Raw genomic sequence first — 18,651 nt, 5'->3', positions numbered from 1 at the left:
GTGATTCACCTCAGAGGTGGTTGGTTTGTTCAGGGCTTAAAGTTCTTTTGTGAAGTATTTTATGAGATCCCTATGGAAGAAATGAATGGGAAAAATTATTCAGGAACTAAAAAGATCTATAAAGTGGGCGGTCACTGTAGCGATATTGTGGTGACAAGTTTTGCACGAGCAAGCACCACTCACGTTTTCATTAGAAAATGTATAACTTAAATTGTGAAATTAGTTATTTTCTGTTAAATACTCTATTTAGCCCAAAACAAGATTTAAGTAAATCCTTACTTGTTTCTTTCCTATTGGTTCATGTTTCTTTTGTCAGATTCCGAGGTTAAAACACCCTAACCCGTTCTACCTGGGCTCCTTGAAGAAGAGTCTGACAGACCGGGAAACTGAGGGGATGATGCACAATGTTCTCAAGTGAGTTTAACAATGTCATCATTACCCATCTTAAGCAACAGTATTTGCTTGACGGATGGGTTGCTTTTCAGTTCACCTGATCCATTAGATGGAAGTTGCTACTTTTTTCTGGTTCATTTTGGGGGTCCCGTGGTGTATACATCTACTCTGGCAAGTTAAAGCCCGAACCTGGCCAGTAAATAAGGCCCTTTGACATTGTAAATTTTAAAACCAAACCATAAGTGACCTTAATTTTATAGATAATTAAATATACTGATTTTTACATAATTTTCCAAATGAAAATGTAACATTTACTAAGAGGTTCCATTACTGAATGATGCTTAATGGACGAGTCATGAATTTCCAATCCTTGGTTTCCCCCAAAAAGCTTTTTTATAATAATGGTATAATAATCATATTATAATACAGTAATTAAAAAAATATATATATATTTTTTATTTACATACGTCATTCACCAGAAAATGGGGCATGGACTAATGGCCCATTGGCTGACGTTGGAGCACAGGCTGAGCAATGCTCAGAGTATCACAGTTTTTATGTATATGTGTGTGTTTTCAGACTAACAGCAGGTGCGGAGAACACACTGTTTCATTACGTGTTAATGGAGACAGTGCAGGGCATCTTCATTGCACCTACACACAGAGAAGTGAATCAACTCAGCGGATCTATCCACCCACAGCTCATCCAGAACTTCTACCACTGTTGTCTGTCCATACGTCACGCCTTCCAGCAGAGCCTCCCCACACGGGTAACCACAGCTTATATACTGCTGCTGCCGGTCACTATTACAATAGTCATGTTTCCATCCAAGTTACAAATTTCAAGAACAAAATCGTCTCTTCTGGGGAAACAAAATAGGAGTGAAAATGGAAGTTGAAACTGCTGTGGGTCTTTTATTAAATGTAATTAACTACTTGCGGTTCAGAGCACGTAGACAAAATGCTCAGACGAAATTCATGTTTGAAAAATTCAGCAGATGCCATATGTCTGGTGTTTCAGATAGTTTAGGGAAGTAAGAGTAGCCAGTCATTTTGGTGACAGGCATTGTGTCCGAAGAGCAACATTTCAGATGCCATGATATGATATTGAGCGAATGATGTGTTCACATGGCTTGTTGAGACATCTATATTCCTATATAAATTATATATGAATATATTAGGTAAATGTGTTTAAATCATAGTTTATGCATGTCTTTTTATTAAATTAAGAAGTAATCCACCTCAATTGTGCTTCTACATTTTGTATGTGCATGTTGGAGATTTTATTCACATGTTGGTGTTTTTGTCTAGATCCAGCATTGTTTATGCGATACCCCCAAAATTCACATAAAAATGTGGATGGAAACCCAGCTACTGATAGACTAAATAGATTGATCAGTGTTTCCCCTAGGATTTGTTTTCAGCAGTGGTGCTGTTGTGCGCGCGTCCATGAGCCCACTAGCCGGACCCGTATTAACGGGCATTGGTGGAGGAATAGCTTAAAACAGGGGTGTAAACTCTTCAGCCTGGGCCACATCAGGGTTTATTTGTGCCCTTAAAGGATTAGTTCACCCAAAAATGAAAATTTGCTGATAATTTACTCACCCTCAGGCCATCCAAGATGTATATGACTTTCTTTCCTCATCAGAACAGGATTTAAGATTTTTAGGAAAGTATCCCAGGTTTTTAGCTTCATCCAAAGTAAATGGACACCAGTTTTTGACGGCCCAAAAAGCATATTTAGTCAGCATCAAAGTAATCCACACAACTCCAGTCGATTAAGTAATGTCTTCTGAAGTGAATCGATACGTTTGTGTGAAAAACAAATCGCTAATTAAAAGTTTTTAACTTTAAATCGGCGCTTCTACCAGCTCTCTGTAGCTGTTTGAATTGACCTAACTCCCGCGTGAAGTACGTTCCTCTGTGGTAAACGGAGCGGAACTTCTGAATTCTTGCGTGAACGCGCAAATGTGATGACGTCACGCGACAGCGACGTGAGGCATTGAGTGTTTACAGGAAGCGATTTTTTTTAAAGTTAATAAAGTTTTAAATCGCGATTAGTTTTTCACACAAACGTATTGATTCACTTCAGAAGACATTACTTGATCGGCTGGAGTCGTGTGGATTACTTTGATGCTGACTAAATATGCTTTTTGGACCGTCAAAAACTGGTGTCCATTTACTTTGGATGAAGCTAAAAACCTGGGATACTTTCCTAAAAATCTTAAATCCTGTTCTGATGAAGAAAGAAAGTCATATACATCTTGGATGGCCTGAGGGTGAGTAAATTATCAGCAAATTTTCATTTTTGGGTGAACTAATCCTTTAAAGGACTGGTTGAAAATGTGGCACCAGCACATGCTTTGATAGTACGCATGCAGTTACCAATAATATTACATGTTATGTGCATTGAAATGCACATTTGACAGTATAGCATTGATTTTGAGTTTGGGATGCAGATGTAAATTATGAAATTAACAACACCTTATTTTTATAGGGCTAAATTGAAATATTCTGACAGTGTGACTAAGTTCTCCTTTACTTTCATTAGGCTCCTACTGATTAGACTAAAGTCATCTCTTTGGATTTCTGATGGCAAATAAAACAACTTACATTTCCTACAATCAGAGAGCATTACAAGAGAACCGATTTTACACAGAAGGAAAACTGATAGCTTGGTCCATAATAATTAAGAAAATGTACCACAGTTCTTCCATAATATCCATAGTTTTAACAATAAAATTTGTAATAAGACCATGGTCACCATAGGTAAAGCCATGCATGGCTCCTTACTACCATGGTTAGTAACTATGGCTTCTATATAAAGAACTATGGCATTTTTGTAATTATAAACTGCAGTCTCTTTTTTCTGAGACGAATACCATAGTTAATACAGTTAGTGTTATTACAGTAAATCCATGGTAAATGTTTGTAAGTGTTGTGATTTGAAAAGCCTTCTAATGTATGCTTTCTCCTGTTTCTTTGTCAGTGCCGTTTAGAATATGGGGGCTGTTTATTTTAAACTAGTTTCATCACTGAGACAAGAGTTTTGCAACAGACAGTCCTGCACCGCATTCAAACGGGTTTTGCAATCCCCACTGCACACCTTATTGGTTCATAAGCTCATTTAAAATAGTCTGTTTGGTTGAGACCAGTCCACGAATTACCGCACCTGCTCTGCGCTCGTGCTGTTCTATCCATTGAGCCGTGTTGATAAATGGCCTATGTAGCTCTGTCTTTCTGCTTTTGAAGCAAGCAAAATGTGCTCCAAAATATTAGGTTAAGATGACAGGGGAAGGCTCATTAATTTTCACGAGGAAAGCGCTAACTGATTTGGTCAGTGAAACGTTGCGATCCCCTGCCATCCTACATTTCAGAAATTAGCTTGCGGGCCACATGAAAATGAAGTGAGTTTGACACATGCTATGCGGTGACGTCCCTGTGAGTATGCATGTGTATTTGTGTGTCTGTGTGTGTGTATATGGTGGGGTCTTTTTCGCAGTAGAAAGCGCACAGCTGAATGGGGCTGGCAAGTGTTATGCTGCGTCGCTGCAAAATGCATATAGGGGAAACACTGTTGATCATATATAGATCTGACTGATTCTAAAGGTGTTTAGGACCCCTGATATACACTAACTTAGATAGTAGCAATGTTTTTCTTTATTATTATGATCATCTATTATTAATATATTTTAAAGTAAGCATTAATAGTCTTAAAGGAATAGTTCACCCAACAGCAAAAATTATCTCTTCAATTACTCAACCTCATGCCATCCCAGATGTGTATTACTTTCTTTCTTGTGCTGAACACAAAGGAAGATTTTTAGAAGAATATTTCAGCTTTGTAGGTCCATACAGTGCAAGTGAATGGTGACCAGAACTTTGAAGCTTCAAAAAGCACATAAAGGCCACATAAAAGTAAAGACTCCAGTGGTTTAATCCATATCTTCAGAAGTGATATGGTAGGTGTGGGTATGAAACAGATCAATATTTAAGTCATTTTCTTACTATAAATCTCCACTTTCACTTTCAAATTCTTCCTTTGTTTTTGGCCATTCAAATGATTTGTGTATATCTCCACCTACTGGGCAGGGAGGAAAATGTATAGTAAAAAAGGACTTAAATATTATTTAAAAACTTTGTTTGTGTTCAGCAGAAAAATGAAAGTCATACACATCTGGGATGGGATGGAATGAGGTTGAGTATATGAGAGAATTTTCATTTTTTGGCGAAATATCCTCCTTAGATTTTTTTTTCTATATTAACAGTATTAATCTCATATATTTTGAAATTATTAAATTTGGCTCTATATATTTGTTTTCAGCTTCTCTTTTAAGGAAAGAAAACTAAATATTGATGTTAAAATGTTTTATTGATTTAATTTTATATAGTAAATGGAGATTTTAGTTTTAAGAAATACTGGTGTGTCTTATAATTCTATATTCTTATCTTGTAATTCTGCCATATACAGTCAATTGGATGTTTAACTCAGTTGGCAAATGGATAAAGGAAAGCAACTGGCAAATGCATATTTGCAATTTTAAAGATGCATTAAAAATATTTATTATTTTGTTGAATTTAACTACATTTTAAAACTTTTTTTGCCAATTTGGAAAGTGATCTATTTTTTTATTATTAATACATTTTTGATGGAGCTTATTTGATGCCAATTTAAAATAAATACAATGATGAAAATGAAAACTGAAAAAAATAAAATAAATAAATAACCATTTCACAGTGTCTGCAAAGTAACAAAATTAAAAATAAAATAATTGTTTTCATTTTAATTTTTACAATGCCAATGCATCGTGCCTGTCAGTTAAAAACTAAAATGCAATTGATGATTTGACATTTCATTTTCACTGCAATCTTGAGGCAAAACTGCCAATATTAAAATGAAAAGGAAAATGTGAAAAAGAAATGGCAAATTCATTTATTCCAAAGCCTTTTCTTAATGTTAATGCAATAATAGTGACAGAATTCAAATAAAAATGCAAAGTTCAGTTTTAACTTTATTATTTAAAAAAAGTTAAAAGCCCCATCTGGATTTCATTTATAATTAAATTAGTCATTAAGATTAACACATTAACTTTGACAACCCTAAATGTTTTTGCTAAGAATTGTTTCTCTGCTATGTATAATAGTTATAGAAGTACAGTGTCTTCATCTCCCAGTCCATTTATGTGTAAATGTTTGCTTCAGGATCGGAGAGGGACGGATCGACCGCAGAGCACTCGGGGTTTGGGCCCAGTCAAAGAACACGGTGTTCTGTTCCAGTGTAAACCTGAAAACTGGACAGATCAGAAGAAACCAGCACCCACCATGACGTACTGGGTTATAGGGTACATAATCTAGTTTTCATAAAGAGCATCATCTTAAAGTCTGAAACATACTCTACACGAGAACGTGAACACAAATGCTACTAGCTACGCAAGCTAGATTTCACGTGCATTCTCGGCGTTGCCAAGAGGGACGTTATTGCATGTATTAGTGTAAACTGTCTTCTTCTCCAAATGGGTTTCTCTTTAAGATCAACTACTGTCATGGTGGAGCAACAAAAGAAAATCAATTGCCAAGCAAATTAGTTGACATGTTTATAGCTCGTTAGCTACAGTATATATAATAACACATTGGGTGTAATGGCAAAGACATCAACGCTATGGTCCCCTTGAGTTTTGAGACCATGCAGTGATGCAAGAACATGTAACGTACGTACAATGGGACTGCACACTTGCAGTGCATGGGCCAAGCATTCACATCAGTGTTTGTGTACTTAAGTAGAGTATGTTTCTAAACTAACACAGTCTAACCTCAGTGTTTGGTATCTGTGGTTAGAGTTGTGAGCACAGTTCCTGGAATAGCTATAAAAAAGTTATATTAATTACTGACGATATATTTCAGGCTGAGACCTTTTTTCCTTAAATTAAATATACAGTAAATACAATTGAAAGCAGCTTTCCAACTTGACACCAAATCCATTCAGATCATAAATCGACTTTGTTTGCAGTCTTGCGAGACGCCACACACGTTGCCAACATCAAAGCATATTCTCTTTTGGCATTTGTGTTACAGACGAATGCTTCTAGAACCTGTGCCCCAAGAGTTCTACGTGTGCTTCCATGATTCCGTCGCAGAGGTTCCTGTGGAGATGGCGTTCCGGCTATCTTTCGGCTTGGCCATGTGATAATATTCCAGAGAGACTTCTACAAGTTATCGTCCTTAACATTTAACAGCCCTGTGCTGACATTTCATTGAAGGGCTTCTCATTTTTATGAGTTATCTGCAAAAATGTTTTCTACTAGAGAATCAGACATCAGTGATACTCAAACAGCACCCTACTGTCAAACAGGCTACCGGTCCATGCTTAAACCTCCTATGGTATTGAAAAATGGCTCCTCCCTTTGGTATTCATGGTCATTTTTGACCGGAAGGGTCAGATGTGTAACCCTTTTTTTTAATGATGATAATAATACCATTTCTTCTTCCCTGAAGAACAATAAAATCCTGCATTTATTTTGGTATTTTAGGCTATTTTGGTCTTATTTACATGTACATTTCTAAATTTTACCATTAATTTGCATATACAAATATGCAAAAAAGGGACATAAATTGGAGGCAGATTGCTGCCATCTTGTGAACAAAATATAACATGACTTGAAAACCATGTCATGCCAGTAACAGCCAGTAGATGACTGTAGCCACCTACTTGTGTAGTCTGATGGCTTGTTGTAACCTAATTTTATATCTTAATCACAAGATATGCATTTGGATATATATTTAGACATTATCAGTTTATTATTTGTCACAGTTTAGCATTTTAAAAATAATTTGAAGTGTCGGTTTTTGCATTATGCTTGCAATTAAACCTGACCATGGTGTTACAAAGAGAAGATACAAAATAAGCATTTTTCTGCCAATAATTTATTTAAAACAAAGATTTATAACTCAAAGTAAATGCATAATAATGTCAAGAAAATGAACATCAAGAAACAGCAAAATTCTGAAAATTAGAGTATAAAACTAAAGAATCAGAGTAAACATTTTGCAAATTCAAACTTTCTATATTAAGAATTTATTTTGCAAACGTGTTTGTGTGTGTCAGATTGCTGTCAACAGATGAATTGTATTGCCAACAATGACCAAAAGATGGTTGTAGAGCTTCACTTAGTGATGACCTGGTTGTGTGTGTGCGCGTGTTCTGCATTGAGTGTGTGTTATCGTTTCACCCCTTCATTTCTTTGTGTGTGTGTTTAGCATTGTGACTGTAAGTCACCAAGTCTTGTACTGCTTAGATAAAGGAAACAATTTTTATTAAACAAGGAAAATTTATTTAGGTTAAAAATGAACAAATAATACCATGGGAGGGTTAAGCTAAAATGATAACCATGTGGCAATCATATGTGGTTTATGTGATTAAACGTACCTTTTGCTGGTTTTTCCAACAATGGAAGTTGAATACAGGCATGGTTTGAAGCAGAATTGGCTACTGACAAGTCAGCCAAGGCATCGAAATCAGAGTTCAATGTGGTTCACAAACTGTCAGTAGCGATAAACTAATAAATCAACCTGATAATTGATTGACCAGCTCTGGAGTTTTACGGACAATAAAATGCTTCTGAAATGAAAAAAACAAAAAACTTTAATACCTATGATGGATTTCTTAAACAGGCACAATAAGATGAACAGCTTAGGAACTTAGGCTTTTTTATATTACCTTTCCTTGCTGGATCAAGTGGAATAACATTTTCTTGGAAGTAGCTATGCAGAAATTTTGACCACAGCCGTACAAAAAGTTGTGCTTCAGAACTTGTTATATGAGAAAAAAAAAAAAAATTCTAAAGGGTGGTACTTTGTTTTTCTAAGTTAAAATAGGCCTATCAAACAAATGTGCATCATTTATCAAATAAATGCAAGAAAAATGTACTTCAGGTGTTCTTTATTACTTCCATCTTTATACAAAAATAAAGCTGCTCTTACATGACCAGATAGTCTCACATTCAATTCAATGCGACAATCTATGTATAAATGGTTTACAAAGGATTTACCGCTAATTTTTGTGTAAATTGTTGGCAAAACCATTGTTACACAAATTGACACATTGAATTTTAAATGCAACATCTAACGTAAGAATGGTTTTGAAAAAACTGGGCCGTTTTCATGAGTAATAGAATTAATTTCTTTGTAAATCTTTCATAAAATCATTGGGCCAAACTGGGTCATTGAATTGGTTTTATGGAACATTTTCACGTAAATTGACAAACTGAATACAACTATTTACATAAGATTGGTGTGACTGATTCGTTCTGCTTCTGTTTTATACATTTCTATGTAAATCATTCGTAAAACCATTTTTACGTAAATTGTCACAATGAATAGAATATTCAGAAAATAAGGCCAAACATGCCTTAATATGCCCAAAATAAATACAACTTTATCTTGATTCTACACCGATTAGTCAACATAATTGTATTATCGTGGAATGCCATGCTCACATAATTTTCAATTGACTGAAAACTCACAATTTCCACACTTTAAGCAACACCCTCCACCAGTATCAGGTTCTTCTTGTAGCACTCCAGACTGCACAGAGGAGTCCCAGTCTTAGAACAGGAGTATTTCTTCAGGTTGGAGCATCCGGACACTCCACAGCTTACCGGCATGGCAGGAGGTGCTCGGGGCGGTGTAGGGGTCGGGGCAGGTACCCCGACAGGGTAAGAAACAGTTGCACCATGGGCAGAACTGCTATAGCGCACCATAGGCAGATGGGTCTGTTTTGACCTGCGTTCCTTCATACTCTTAATCTTGGCCTTGCTTGTCTTAGTCAGTCTCTCGATAGTCTGGTTCTTGCTCTCCTCAGCTTTCTTGGCTGCCTGAAGGCGTCGTTTGCGGGCTCGTTCCTCACGTTTCTGCATCATTTCTGCCGTTAGCTCCTTTTCTTTGTATCCCATAGGGAGCTCCAGTAAAGGCTGGACCTGGTGCTTGAGTAAGAGCGCTTTCTGTTCGGACAGAGAAAGTTCTGTTCAGGACTTTCAAGTACTTTTTTCCAGCACAATTTATTCATTTTCAAGGACCTCATACAAGAGAGAGAACTCAGGAGATTTAATATAATTCAGAGTTTCCAACTTGGTATTTACTAGTTGGGAACTCATTATTATAGTAAATTCAAAATGGTGTGAACATACTATTAACAACTGGATAAACGATGTAACTGGCCAGGAAAAGTAATGCACTATATGTACACTATGTGAAAATGTACTGTATATATATATATCTTTTTTTTTTTTTTTTTTTTCTCTCATCTTTATTATAAAGCACATGTTGGGCTCTACTTTTGTGACCACGCTAGAAGCAGCACTACGCACTATGACCTTCATCTTTTGGCTGCATCTTTCCAATTTTCGTGAGAGTGCTAATTCTAAGTGCAATTTTCATGCCATCGCAAAGTGGGAGAGTTTGTGCTGTAAGTGTATGCACACAAACTGTGGGTGTATTATACATTAATGAAGTGGCGCAGAGCACAATTTGCTATTTTCCTGAGAAATAGGTCATTGCGCTAAGATGTCTGAAAGCTTTTTTTATGTACAAGCACTGTTCTTGTACATATTGAATACATCATTCAAACATTCACAGTGTAGTTTGGAAAAAGTATGTGAACCCCTAGGCTAATGAAGTCAACAAAAGCTAATTAGAGTCAGGAGTTGGCAAACCTGGCATCCAATTAATGAAACAAGATTGAAGATGAGGGTTAGAGCTACTCCCACTTATAAAAAGCACTTAAACATTTTGAGTTTGCTATTTACAAGAAGCATCTGCTGACGTGGACCATGCCTCACAAAAAAGATATCTCCGAAGAGCTACAATCAAGAATTATTGTTCTGCATTAAGCTGGAAAGGGTTACAAAGTTATCTCGAAGCACCTGCTTTCCCTAGAAGTGGCCGTCCAGCCAAGATGACTCAAAGTGCACACTGCAGAATGCTCAGTGAGATAAAAAAGAACCACAGGGTGACAGCTAAAGACTTCAAGGAATCACTGGGTGTTCATGAGTCTACTATATGGAAAACATTAAACAGGCATGGTGTCCATGGAAGGACACCACGAAGGAAGTCACTATTTTCCAACAAAAGCATTGCTACATGCCTGAAGTTTGGCAAAGACCACCTTAACAATCCACAACGCTACTGGGAAAACGTTTTGTGGACTGATGAAACTAAGGTTGAATTGTTTGGGAAGAACACGCAGCACTATGTATGGTGTAAAAAGGGCACTGCATACCAACATGAAAACATAATCTCAATGGTGAGGTACGGTGGAGAGAGCATCATGATTTGGGGCCGCTTTGCTGATTCGGGGCCTGGACCACTTGGCATCATCGGGGGTAAAATTAATTTCCAAGTTTATCAAGATATCCTACAGAATAATGTCAGGATGGCTGTGCGCCAGCTGAAGCTCGGTAGAAGTTGGGTGATGCTGCAGGACAATGACCCTAAACATCAAAGTAAATCCACTACAGAATGGCTTCAAAAAAAGAAAATCCAACTTTTGGAGTGGCCCAGTCAGAGCCCAGACCTTAACCCAATTCACAATATTCTCAGCGAGTCCACTGTATTTCGCAAGGTGGGCGGAATTTCCGGTTGGCTAGTGGAAGTGCGTTTTGTTTGTAGCCGCTCACTGCTTGCTTGCGTTAGATTCCTGCTTTTTAAATGTTGTCAAATGTCTTAATGTCCCAGATAATATGTGGAGTTAATGGTTATCCTAATAATCAAGAAAAAGTTTGATCTAAAACAGCAATGTTATGATCAGAAACCACTCGCAAAGCACAGCCCTCCAGTCCCAGATGCTGCTTCTTCCATCGGCTGCCTAAAGAAGGACTGACTTAGGAATATCTGTTTGAAAAAGCTTGGAATAATTAGTTTATGTGCTCTTTTCACTTTATTGGCAAGAAGTCAACAGTGGGGATTACTTATATTATCCACCGTTACGGTCCGGCTACAATAGACGTCCAGAATTGAAGCGCAAAGTGTTACATAAACGATAGCATTATTGTGCTAACAGGTGTGTACATGTGCTGAAAGTACATTATACATTTTTAGTTTGTTCATTTCTATTTAGCATCTTTTTTTGTGAATGCTTCACATGTTTTGAAATGGCATCATTACGGAGTATAAAATGGAAGTGTTTTACCTGAACTGTCTGTGAGTAGTGACGACGTTTTCAACTTTTTTCATGCTGTGATGCTAAATGAATAATTCTACAGTGAAAAGCCATAATTATTAGAAGAGACATATACAGTAGAGATGTTTTATCACGTTTTAATTTAACTGTATTATGATTTTCCTCTGCCCTGCATTTTTCCTGCCAGCAATTCACTTTCTTTTGAGTTTCTTTGCAGAATGTGCTTGTCTTCCCTTAAGGGGAAAAGGTGATTTGAAAAACAGTGTGGATATTAATTCAGTATCAATTAAATGTATTTGTACATTGCTTTTAATAATACATACTGTTTTATAGTTGCTTTACAGAGAACATTGAACTTTGTGTGGCTGCTAATATATCGTTATTTCCTACACAAGAACAATAAATTCAATCTATCAACTGGATCAGTTCTTCAGTCAACACTAAAACATTTAATGTAGGTTATAGTATTTAGATACGGAGATTAAGTGTGTAAATTGACAATTATAAAGCTTGATTGAGCTTACTACACATTCATCTCTCGCAAAATGATTGTATTTTATCCGAAAAACGGCAGCATGACAGTATCATCGCCTGAGTCCTGTAATACGCGAGCATCCTGCTGTCTAGACCTCCCCTGTATCTGCAGTAAGTACATCATTTCAGTACAACTCTTCAGGTTCTGACTAGACTCAATATATGCTTTAAAATAACCATAATTATCTACAGTTCTCAAAACAACTTTACAGCTGTGAAGCGCTAATAGGCTACATAGCCTTTCAGGTTAGTCTGCTCAGGTTCTTCCATCGATGGATAAAGACTCATCAAAATAACTAAATGCTTCTATTTGCAATATTTGGCCATCATTCTCAAACCCATAATCATTATCAAATAGGTGGAGAAGAACAATTATATTGCTATAATTCTATGATCATTTGCTCTCAAGTTTCTGTCATTTTTAATGCTGAGTTGGTACATAACGTAACAATTGTTTACGTTTAACCGGAAGTTCCACCCACATCGCCCGCAAAGCGTCATGGGACTCAGGAATATTGTGGATAGAGATGATGTGGAATGACCTCAAGAGAGCCGTTCACACCAGACATCCTAAGAATATGGTTGAGCTAAAGCAGTTTTGTAAGAAAGAATGGTTCAAAATTCCCTCTGAACGTTTTGCAGGTCTAATCCGCAGCTACCAGAAATGCTTGGTTAAAGTTACTGCTGCCAAAGGAGGATCAGCCAGTTATTAAATCCAAGGGTTCACTTTTTCCACACCACAGTGAATGTTTAATGGGATGTGTTCAATAAAGACATGAAAAATTCTAATTGTTTGTGTGTTTAGCTTTAGCACAATGTGTTTGTTTGTACTTCTGACTTTGATGAAGAAGAAATCACATTTCATGACTCATAAGGGTTTACACACTTTTTCTTGCCACTGTATGCCTGACATTCAACAAGGACAGTTAATGCGCAAAAGAACACAAGTCCATATTACTATTCTAGTAATTCATTGCATACAGACCAATTACACTTCCAATTTCTTATGAATATGCTGTCTTTGTTTATATCACTGGTGCTTAACAGGGAATTAAATTAATAATAGGACGCAGACGCTGCAATAACCAGAGAAGAACTTCCATATTAAATTGCATTTGACCCAGACCATTAGCGCTTTGCGCATGCAATTCTGCAAACCCATTTTGCACCTAGACTTAGCGCATGCTTGCACGACAATACCAAAACATCATGGCCATGCCTACTGACTTTGGGCATATGACGTATCATAGCTCATAGCGCTGCGCTTCAGACGTAACGTTTTTAAAATAGGGCCCTATAGTTTAAAAAAAATAGAAAATACATTTACATTCTATCAATTAATATTACGTCATGAAATTACAAATATAATAATGATACGAGCCGTCACTACTTGAAATAATTTAAGAACTTGCGTTCATTTGTGTAACAAGCCCTAAAATGGTACTGTCTCTTTAAGAATGCAGGTAGTTCAGCGAGTGTTTCGGAAATGTTTTAGAAATTGTACAGAAGTGTTTCGGTTCAGTGTGCATTAACGAGAGAAGAGTTGCATGGTTGCTTTACCACATCTTTGCTATGCGTTATTAGAATTAATATTTATTTTATATTTTTGTTTAACAACTGACTGTAAATTACAGGAAGGATATTAATAGACACATTATTAAATGAAAATGGATTGCGTGGATTTTTTAGCCCACCTGTCTGGCAGTAAGCAGAGACTCATCCATCTCTTTCTTTAGCTCTCCATTATCATCCAATTCTCCTTTTTCCAAAGCATCCAGCCACCTCTCCTCCTCATCCATGGGGCCTACCAACAGCGAATCGGTGTCCATGTCCGGTAGAGGACACGGGTCCAGGTTACTGTCTTCATCTAAGTATTAGAAGTAAAATAAGTGCATGACCACTGACACATAGACCAAACATGAAGATCACAGACCATATAATTTAATTCACTCATTGTAATTACAGTGACCCCAAAAAGGATTTTGGCACTTAAGTCATACTTAAGCAATGTATGAATGTCACTGCATTAGACAACAAAATATCAAAGCCAATGGCATTTTTTTTTTTAAAGAAAGATAGAATAAGCACATTTTCCAAGACATTTGCTTTGATATTTTAAAGAAATGGTGATCTGTTACTAACCATATCAATTTTAACCTAAACTGATGATGGCACAAAAACACTTTATGCATCCACTACCCATGTGCAAATGTTTTACCTAATCGTCCGGTCACTCACCTAGCCACGCTCTGTACTGCTCGATTGGTACTCCCTCTGATGGCACTTCATCATCAGAGTCTTCATCATCATCATCATCATCACTATCTACATTCAGTGGTGATATGGAGTGTAGAGAGTCTGGGATCACTGTGAATGTGGGAACACTAACAACAGACAGAGATTACATTAAGATTAATTTAGCTGACGCTTTATCCAAAGCAACTTAAGGTCGAAACATACTCTAAGCAACTACGTGAACGCAGACGCTTCAAGATACTCAAGTTTGATTTTGTGCATAGTTGCGTTCCCAAATGTGTCAGGCTGCAATACATAACACCGCACAATTATGCGTTTCATTCTCAACATTGCCACAAGGGGCACTATAGCAAGAACAGTGTAGAAGTCAACTACTGCTATAGTGGAGCGACAGTTTCAAGAGAATATTTCTAAGCAAGAAAGTTAATCAATATATTTATAAATAGCAACTTCCCACCACGGTAACACAAGAACGCACATTAAAGAGTCCGTGAAAGTTTTGCTGCTTTAGTTCTATATCGATTAGCTCTAAGGTCATGTACATGCTAGTGTACTTCTAAACATTGACAAAATTCATTTTCAGAAGATCGAAGTACTTAAAATCCTCAGTATTTCTCTTTTGGCTAAAAAGATTCAGGAAAATGATGTCACAGAGGTTGAGAAACCTTGTCCAATCAAATGCTTTCAAGAATGATAATGCACCCTCCCCCTACAACTGTTCAGTGCGTCTGGCTGTGTTATAATTGGTGCTGATCATGCCTTCGCAGGGCACTTCGAAGGGACCACAAGTAGGGTCGTTCCAAACAGATTTTTCAATAAGAATTGCTTAAAAACTGAGTTCTGACAGACAGAATTTATTCATATTTTTTCTGCAGCTGGAGGTTTCTTGGGATGAACAGCTCGAGTAAGTGTTCTTTATTCTTGTTTGTGTATTGTGATTCAAAACATGTATATACAGTTGTGCTCACAACCATAAGCACTATGTTTGGAGTGGGGTCAACAAGTATTGTGCTCCTTGAAACAACCACACCATCTTTTTCCAGAGCAGCCTGTATTTCTCCTGAGGTTACCTGTGGGTTTTTTAATTTGTATCCCGTACAATTCTTCTGGCAGTTGTGGCTGAAATCTTTCTTGGTCTACCTGACCTTGGCTTGGTATCAAGAGATCCCTGAATTTTCCACTTCTTAATAAGTGATTGAACAGTACTGACTGGCATTTTCAAGGCTTTGGATATCTTTTTATATCCTTTTCCATCTTTATAAAGTTCCATTACCTCGTTACGCAGGTCTTTTGACAGTTCTTTTCTGTTCCCCATGGCTCAGTATCTAGCCTGCACAGTGCATCCACATGAGAGCTAACAAACTCATTGACTATTTATACACAGACACTAACTGCAATTTAAAAAGCCACAGGTGTGGGAAATTAACCTTTAATTGCCATTTAAACCTGTGTGTGGCACCTTGTGTGTCTGTAACAAGGCCAAACATTCAAGGGTATGTAAACTTTTGATCAGGGCCATTTGGGTGATTTCTGTTATCATTATGATTTAAAAAGGAGCCAAACAACTATGTGATAATAAATGGCTTCATATGATCACTATCCTTAAATAAAAGGATATTTTTTTTGCATGATCAGTCATATTTTCAAAATCAATGCCAAAATTTCACAATTTCTGCCAGGGTATGCAAACTTTTGAGCACAAACTGTATTATCTTTTACTCGCTTGTTTTCATTCATCTGCCTTGGACTTGCGCAACGGCTCCAGCCCTGTCGTAAGAAGAGACCATGATGTGCTGTGTGCATTTGTGGGCTGGTTATGGATTATTGTTGTCATTTAGATCATTGTTTGGATGTCAAGTCTTTGGAAAAGTGGGCCGGTATTAAGATCAAGATTCCCCGGTAAGCGGCTCTGACTTGAGCAGCATGATGGAAAGGGGTATGTGTGTGTGTGTGTATATGTGTGTGTGGGTGTAAACTAAATTGGCTATTTTTAAAAGTGTGATGAGGAGTTTGACATGTCCTGTCCTGCCCCCATTTCCTGTTTCAGTAGGAAACACCTCAAAACACCAATTCAAACTGCACTCATCAAGGCAATTCACCGGGACTTTAAGCATGTTCAACCGGACCGTGCGTTGGCAATGCGGTGGCTAAGCGCTCACATCTGTGTTCACGTCCTTGCAAAGAGTATGTTTCGGCCTTAACAGTACACTTTTTACAGATTCAGTCTCCCTGGAGAAACCTGTTTTTTGCGCGTTTAACCCATTTTGGGGTAAATGTTTTGCTCAAGATCATAATGATCATAGTATATAGATTACTACTCGCAGGGCTTGAAATGTATGTTTTTTGCAGGGGGAAATGTATGTTTCTGGTGTATTTTGGACAGCAAAAAGTATAACAAATAAAACATACTGAAAATATGTTCATGACTTGATTGTATTACCGTTTTATCAACGTATGGTGATTATCCTGTCGCAACAGTTCTCGAGTCAACAGTACATTGAAATGAGAATCGCCTCTTTCAGACATGTTAGAAATATTGAGAACTGATGAGTATACATAAACCGAGGACTTGAATGAGGGGCCGAAACGTTTTGGTCGACAGATGTAAATGAATTTTACTATAGAGCAGGCCTATTCAACTGGCGGCCCGTAGGCCAAATCCGGCCCATTTGAAATTTTCAGTGGCCCACGTGAGGTTGTCAGTTGTCTTAGGGGCTGTTCACACCGAATGCGTTTCGTGTCTGATCGCACTGTTTTTCAATTGTTTTCCTGCAGAAACTTGCACTAGATGGAAGTTGCGCCAGGTCTCGATGTTTTTACAGTGTCTCGTGCAGGAGCGCCGCATTTTTAAATGCTTTCAGAGGTTGCAGAACAAATTATCATTATCCATAATTTAGACGAAATGGAAAGATTAAAGAACTACAATTATGGATGACTGACAATTGTGAGTTCGGAGAAGCAGAAAAGTTGAATTTGAAAAGTCAAAAGTTTAAATTATTGCATCTTTAACAAACTTTACTGTTATTGTTCAATACATCTGATTTACTCTCTCAGTTATGGACCAATTTTAAAGCACTTTTTAGTTTATTTTTTTTATCTTTTTAAAAGATAACTTTAGCCTCCTTGTTAGCGCACCCCGGTTCGAATCCCACTCGGAGCGGGTGGAGTAGGATCGGTTATAAAAATACTGATATACAATTTTTTACTGGTTATTGCTTCAGCAGTTTAGTCAGGCAATATCACAAACGTGAACTGTTATACACACACAAAAACATTTAGTGATGCAGGGAAATGCATAAATGCTTGGACTGTACGTGAACTACAGCATACTAAATAGATAATTTACTGCATGATAACTCACTGACCTCTTGGTACCTAGAGTTTGTCCTCCAAGTTTGATCTTGAGTTTGAGTTGAGGAGGTTTCAGCACGATACCGGAGTCTGACTCCAGAGCTTCAGAGGAGAAACTGTGTCCATCATCCCGATGATGCTTCTTCTTGTGTTTCTTGTGCTTTTTGTGTTTCTTCTTGTGGACATTATAATCATCCCCATTTCCTGAACCACACATATTTTCTGAGTTTACTTATAAACACATGTAAAAAATGAATAACAAGTCAAGGTTCATGTTCACAATTTAAGGACAACATCATCACTGCACATGTTGAAGGTTTATGAGCTTTATGGCGTGTTTTAATACTCTAAAAGACACGTGGGTCAAGACTATGTATTGAAGCATTAAATGACTCTTACCGGCGAGAAACCTGGGGTGAATCATGTCTTTCCTTTTCCCCATGGACACGTCAAAGGAGTTTGGACTTATTTGCTCACCTCGAGAATCATATTCAATAATATATTACTATTCGTCCAGCTGCAGGCCTGAACTCCTATCGGATCAAGGCAAACGTGCTAATTAACTGAAACAAACAGTGCTATATTATTGTTATTATAACTAATACCTCTGAAACAATAAAACCTAACTAAATCATCAACAATAAGACGATACGAAATTAGTCACAACAGTCGTAGACATCCCAGTGTCTCTTAGCATACTAGCATTGCGTTTCCAAACGGATTCTGCCTGCCAAACGAATTGTGGGTAATGTAGTCTAATTGCTCGCTGTCACGAAAATATATATAATATATAAATATATATATGACTTACCGAATTTTTTTATAGCTCTAAATAATAAATGTCATATTTCAAATCTTCGCTATAAGGTGTTTCGATCGCTGCTGAAGCAACACAGAGATAGCGTTAGTCACGTGGTAGCTGATACTTTTCTCAGCGCTGATGAA

At 37.2% G+C, this 18,651-nt stretch overlaps 2 protein-coding genes across 13 annotated transcripts in view; one reads left to right on the top strand and one right to left on the bottom strand.

Annotated features, from left to right (window-relative positions):
* The window catches only part of intu (inturned planar cell polarity protein), a 76,943-nt gene extending 68,628 nt beyond the window's left edge, over positions 1-8,315 (top strand). For all 7 annotated transcript variants that reach the window (XM_051718487.1, XM_051718504.1, XM_051718471.1 and 4 more), the window contains 4 exons: positions 317-414; positions 973-1,162; positions 5,595-5,734; positions 6,465-8,315. In XM_051718487.1, the coding sequence (XP_051574447.1) occupies positions 317-414; positions 973-1,162; positions 5,595-5,734; positions 6,465-6,576 (540 nt within the window). In that variant the 3' untranslated portion in view covers positions 6,577-8,315. The remainder of the gene's footprint in view (positions 1-316; positions 415-972; positions 1,163-5,594; positions 5,735-6,464) is intronic.
* Positions 7,305-18,650, bottom strand: ino80b (INO80 complex subunit B). 6 transcript variants are annotated; one of them, XR_007899366.1, is made up of 7 exons: positions 18,106-18,463; positions 17,721-17,937; positions 14,338-14,483; positions 13,794-13,966; positions 8,912-9,388; positions 8,107-8,198; positions 7,305-8,007 (listed from the first exon to the last, which is right to left on the bottom strand). XR_007899366.1 is itself a non-coding variant. In XM_051719307.1 (6 exons), the coding sequence occupies exons 1-5, from the start codon at positions 18,146-18,148 to the stop codon at positions 8,924-8,926; spliced, it is 1,044 nt and encodes a 347-aa protein (XP_051575267.1). In that variant the 5' UTR covers positions 18,149-18,463; the 3' UTR covers positions 7,305-8,198; positions 8,912-8,923. The 6 variants fall into 6 exon arrangements, 5 of the variants coding, with proteins under 5 accessions (XP_051575267.1, XP_051575279.1, XP_051575248.1 ...); XM_051719307.1 differs by having other exon boundaries at positions 7,305-8,198; XM_051719319.1 differs by lacking the exon at positions 8,107-8,198.
* Position 18,651: the final 1 nt, after the last annotated feature.

This window comes from Myxocyprinus asiaticus, chromosome 2 (assembly GCF_019703515.2).
Source record: "Myxocyprinus asiaticus isolate MX2 ecotype Aquarium Trade chromosome 2, UBuf_Myxa_2, whole genome shotgun sequence".
Taxonomy (NCBI): domain Eukaryota; kingdom Metazoa; phylum Chordata; class Actinopteri; order Cypriniformes; family Catostomidae; genus Myxocyprinus; species Myxocyprinus asiaticus.
The sequence above is the reverse complement of the archived record's forward strand: the minus strand, read 5'-3'. Positions and strand labels throughout refer to the sequence as shown.

What these genes read in the sequence shown, in the direction of transcription:
- ino80b (XM_051719288.1), bottom strand. Translation starts at nt 18,148, where the DNA reads ATGGGGAAAAGGAAAGACATGATTCACCCCAGGTTTCTCGCCG. An exon ending in CAAACTCTAGGTACCAAGAG is followed by an intron (nt 14,484 to 17,720) that starts GTCAGTGAGTTA and finishes GTCTGTTGTTAG; the next exon opens with TGTTCCCACATTCACAGTGA. An exon ending in GCAGTACAGAGCGTGGCTAG is followed by an intron (nt 13,967 to 14,337) that starts GTGAGTGACCGG and finishes TCTAATACTTAG; the next exon opens with ATGAAGACAGTAACCTGGAC.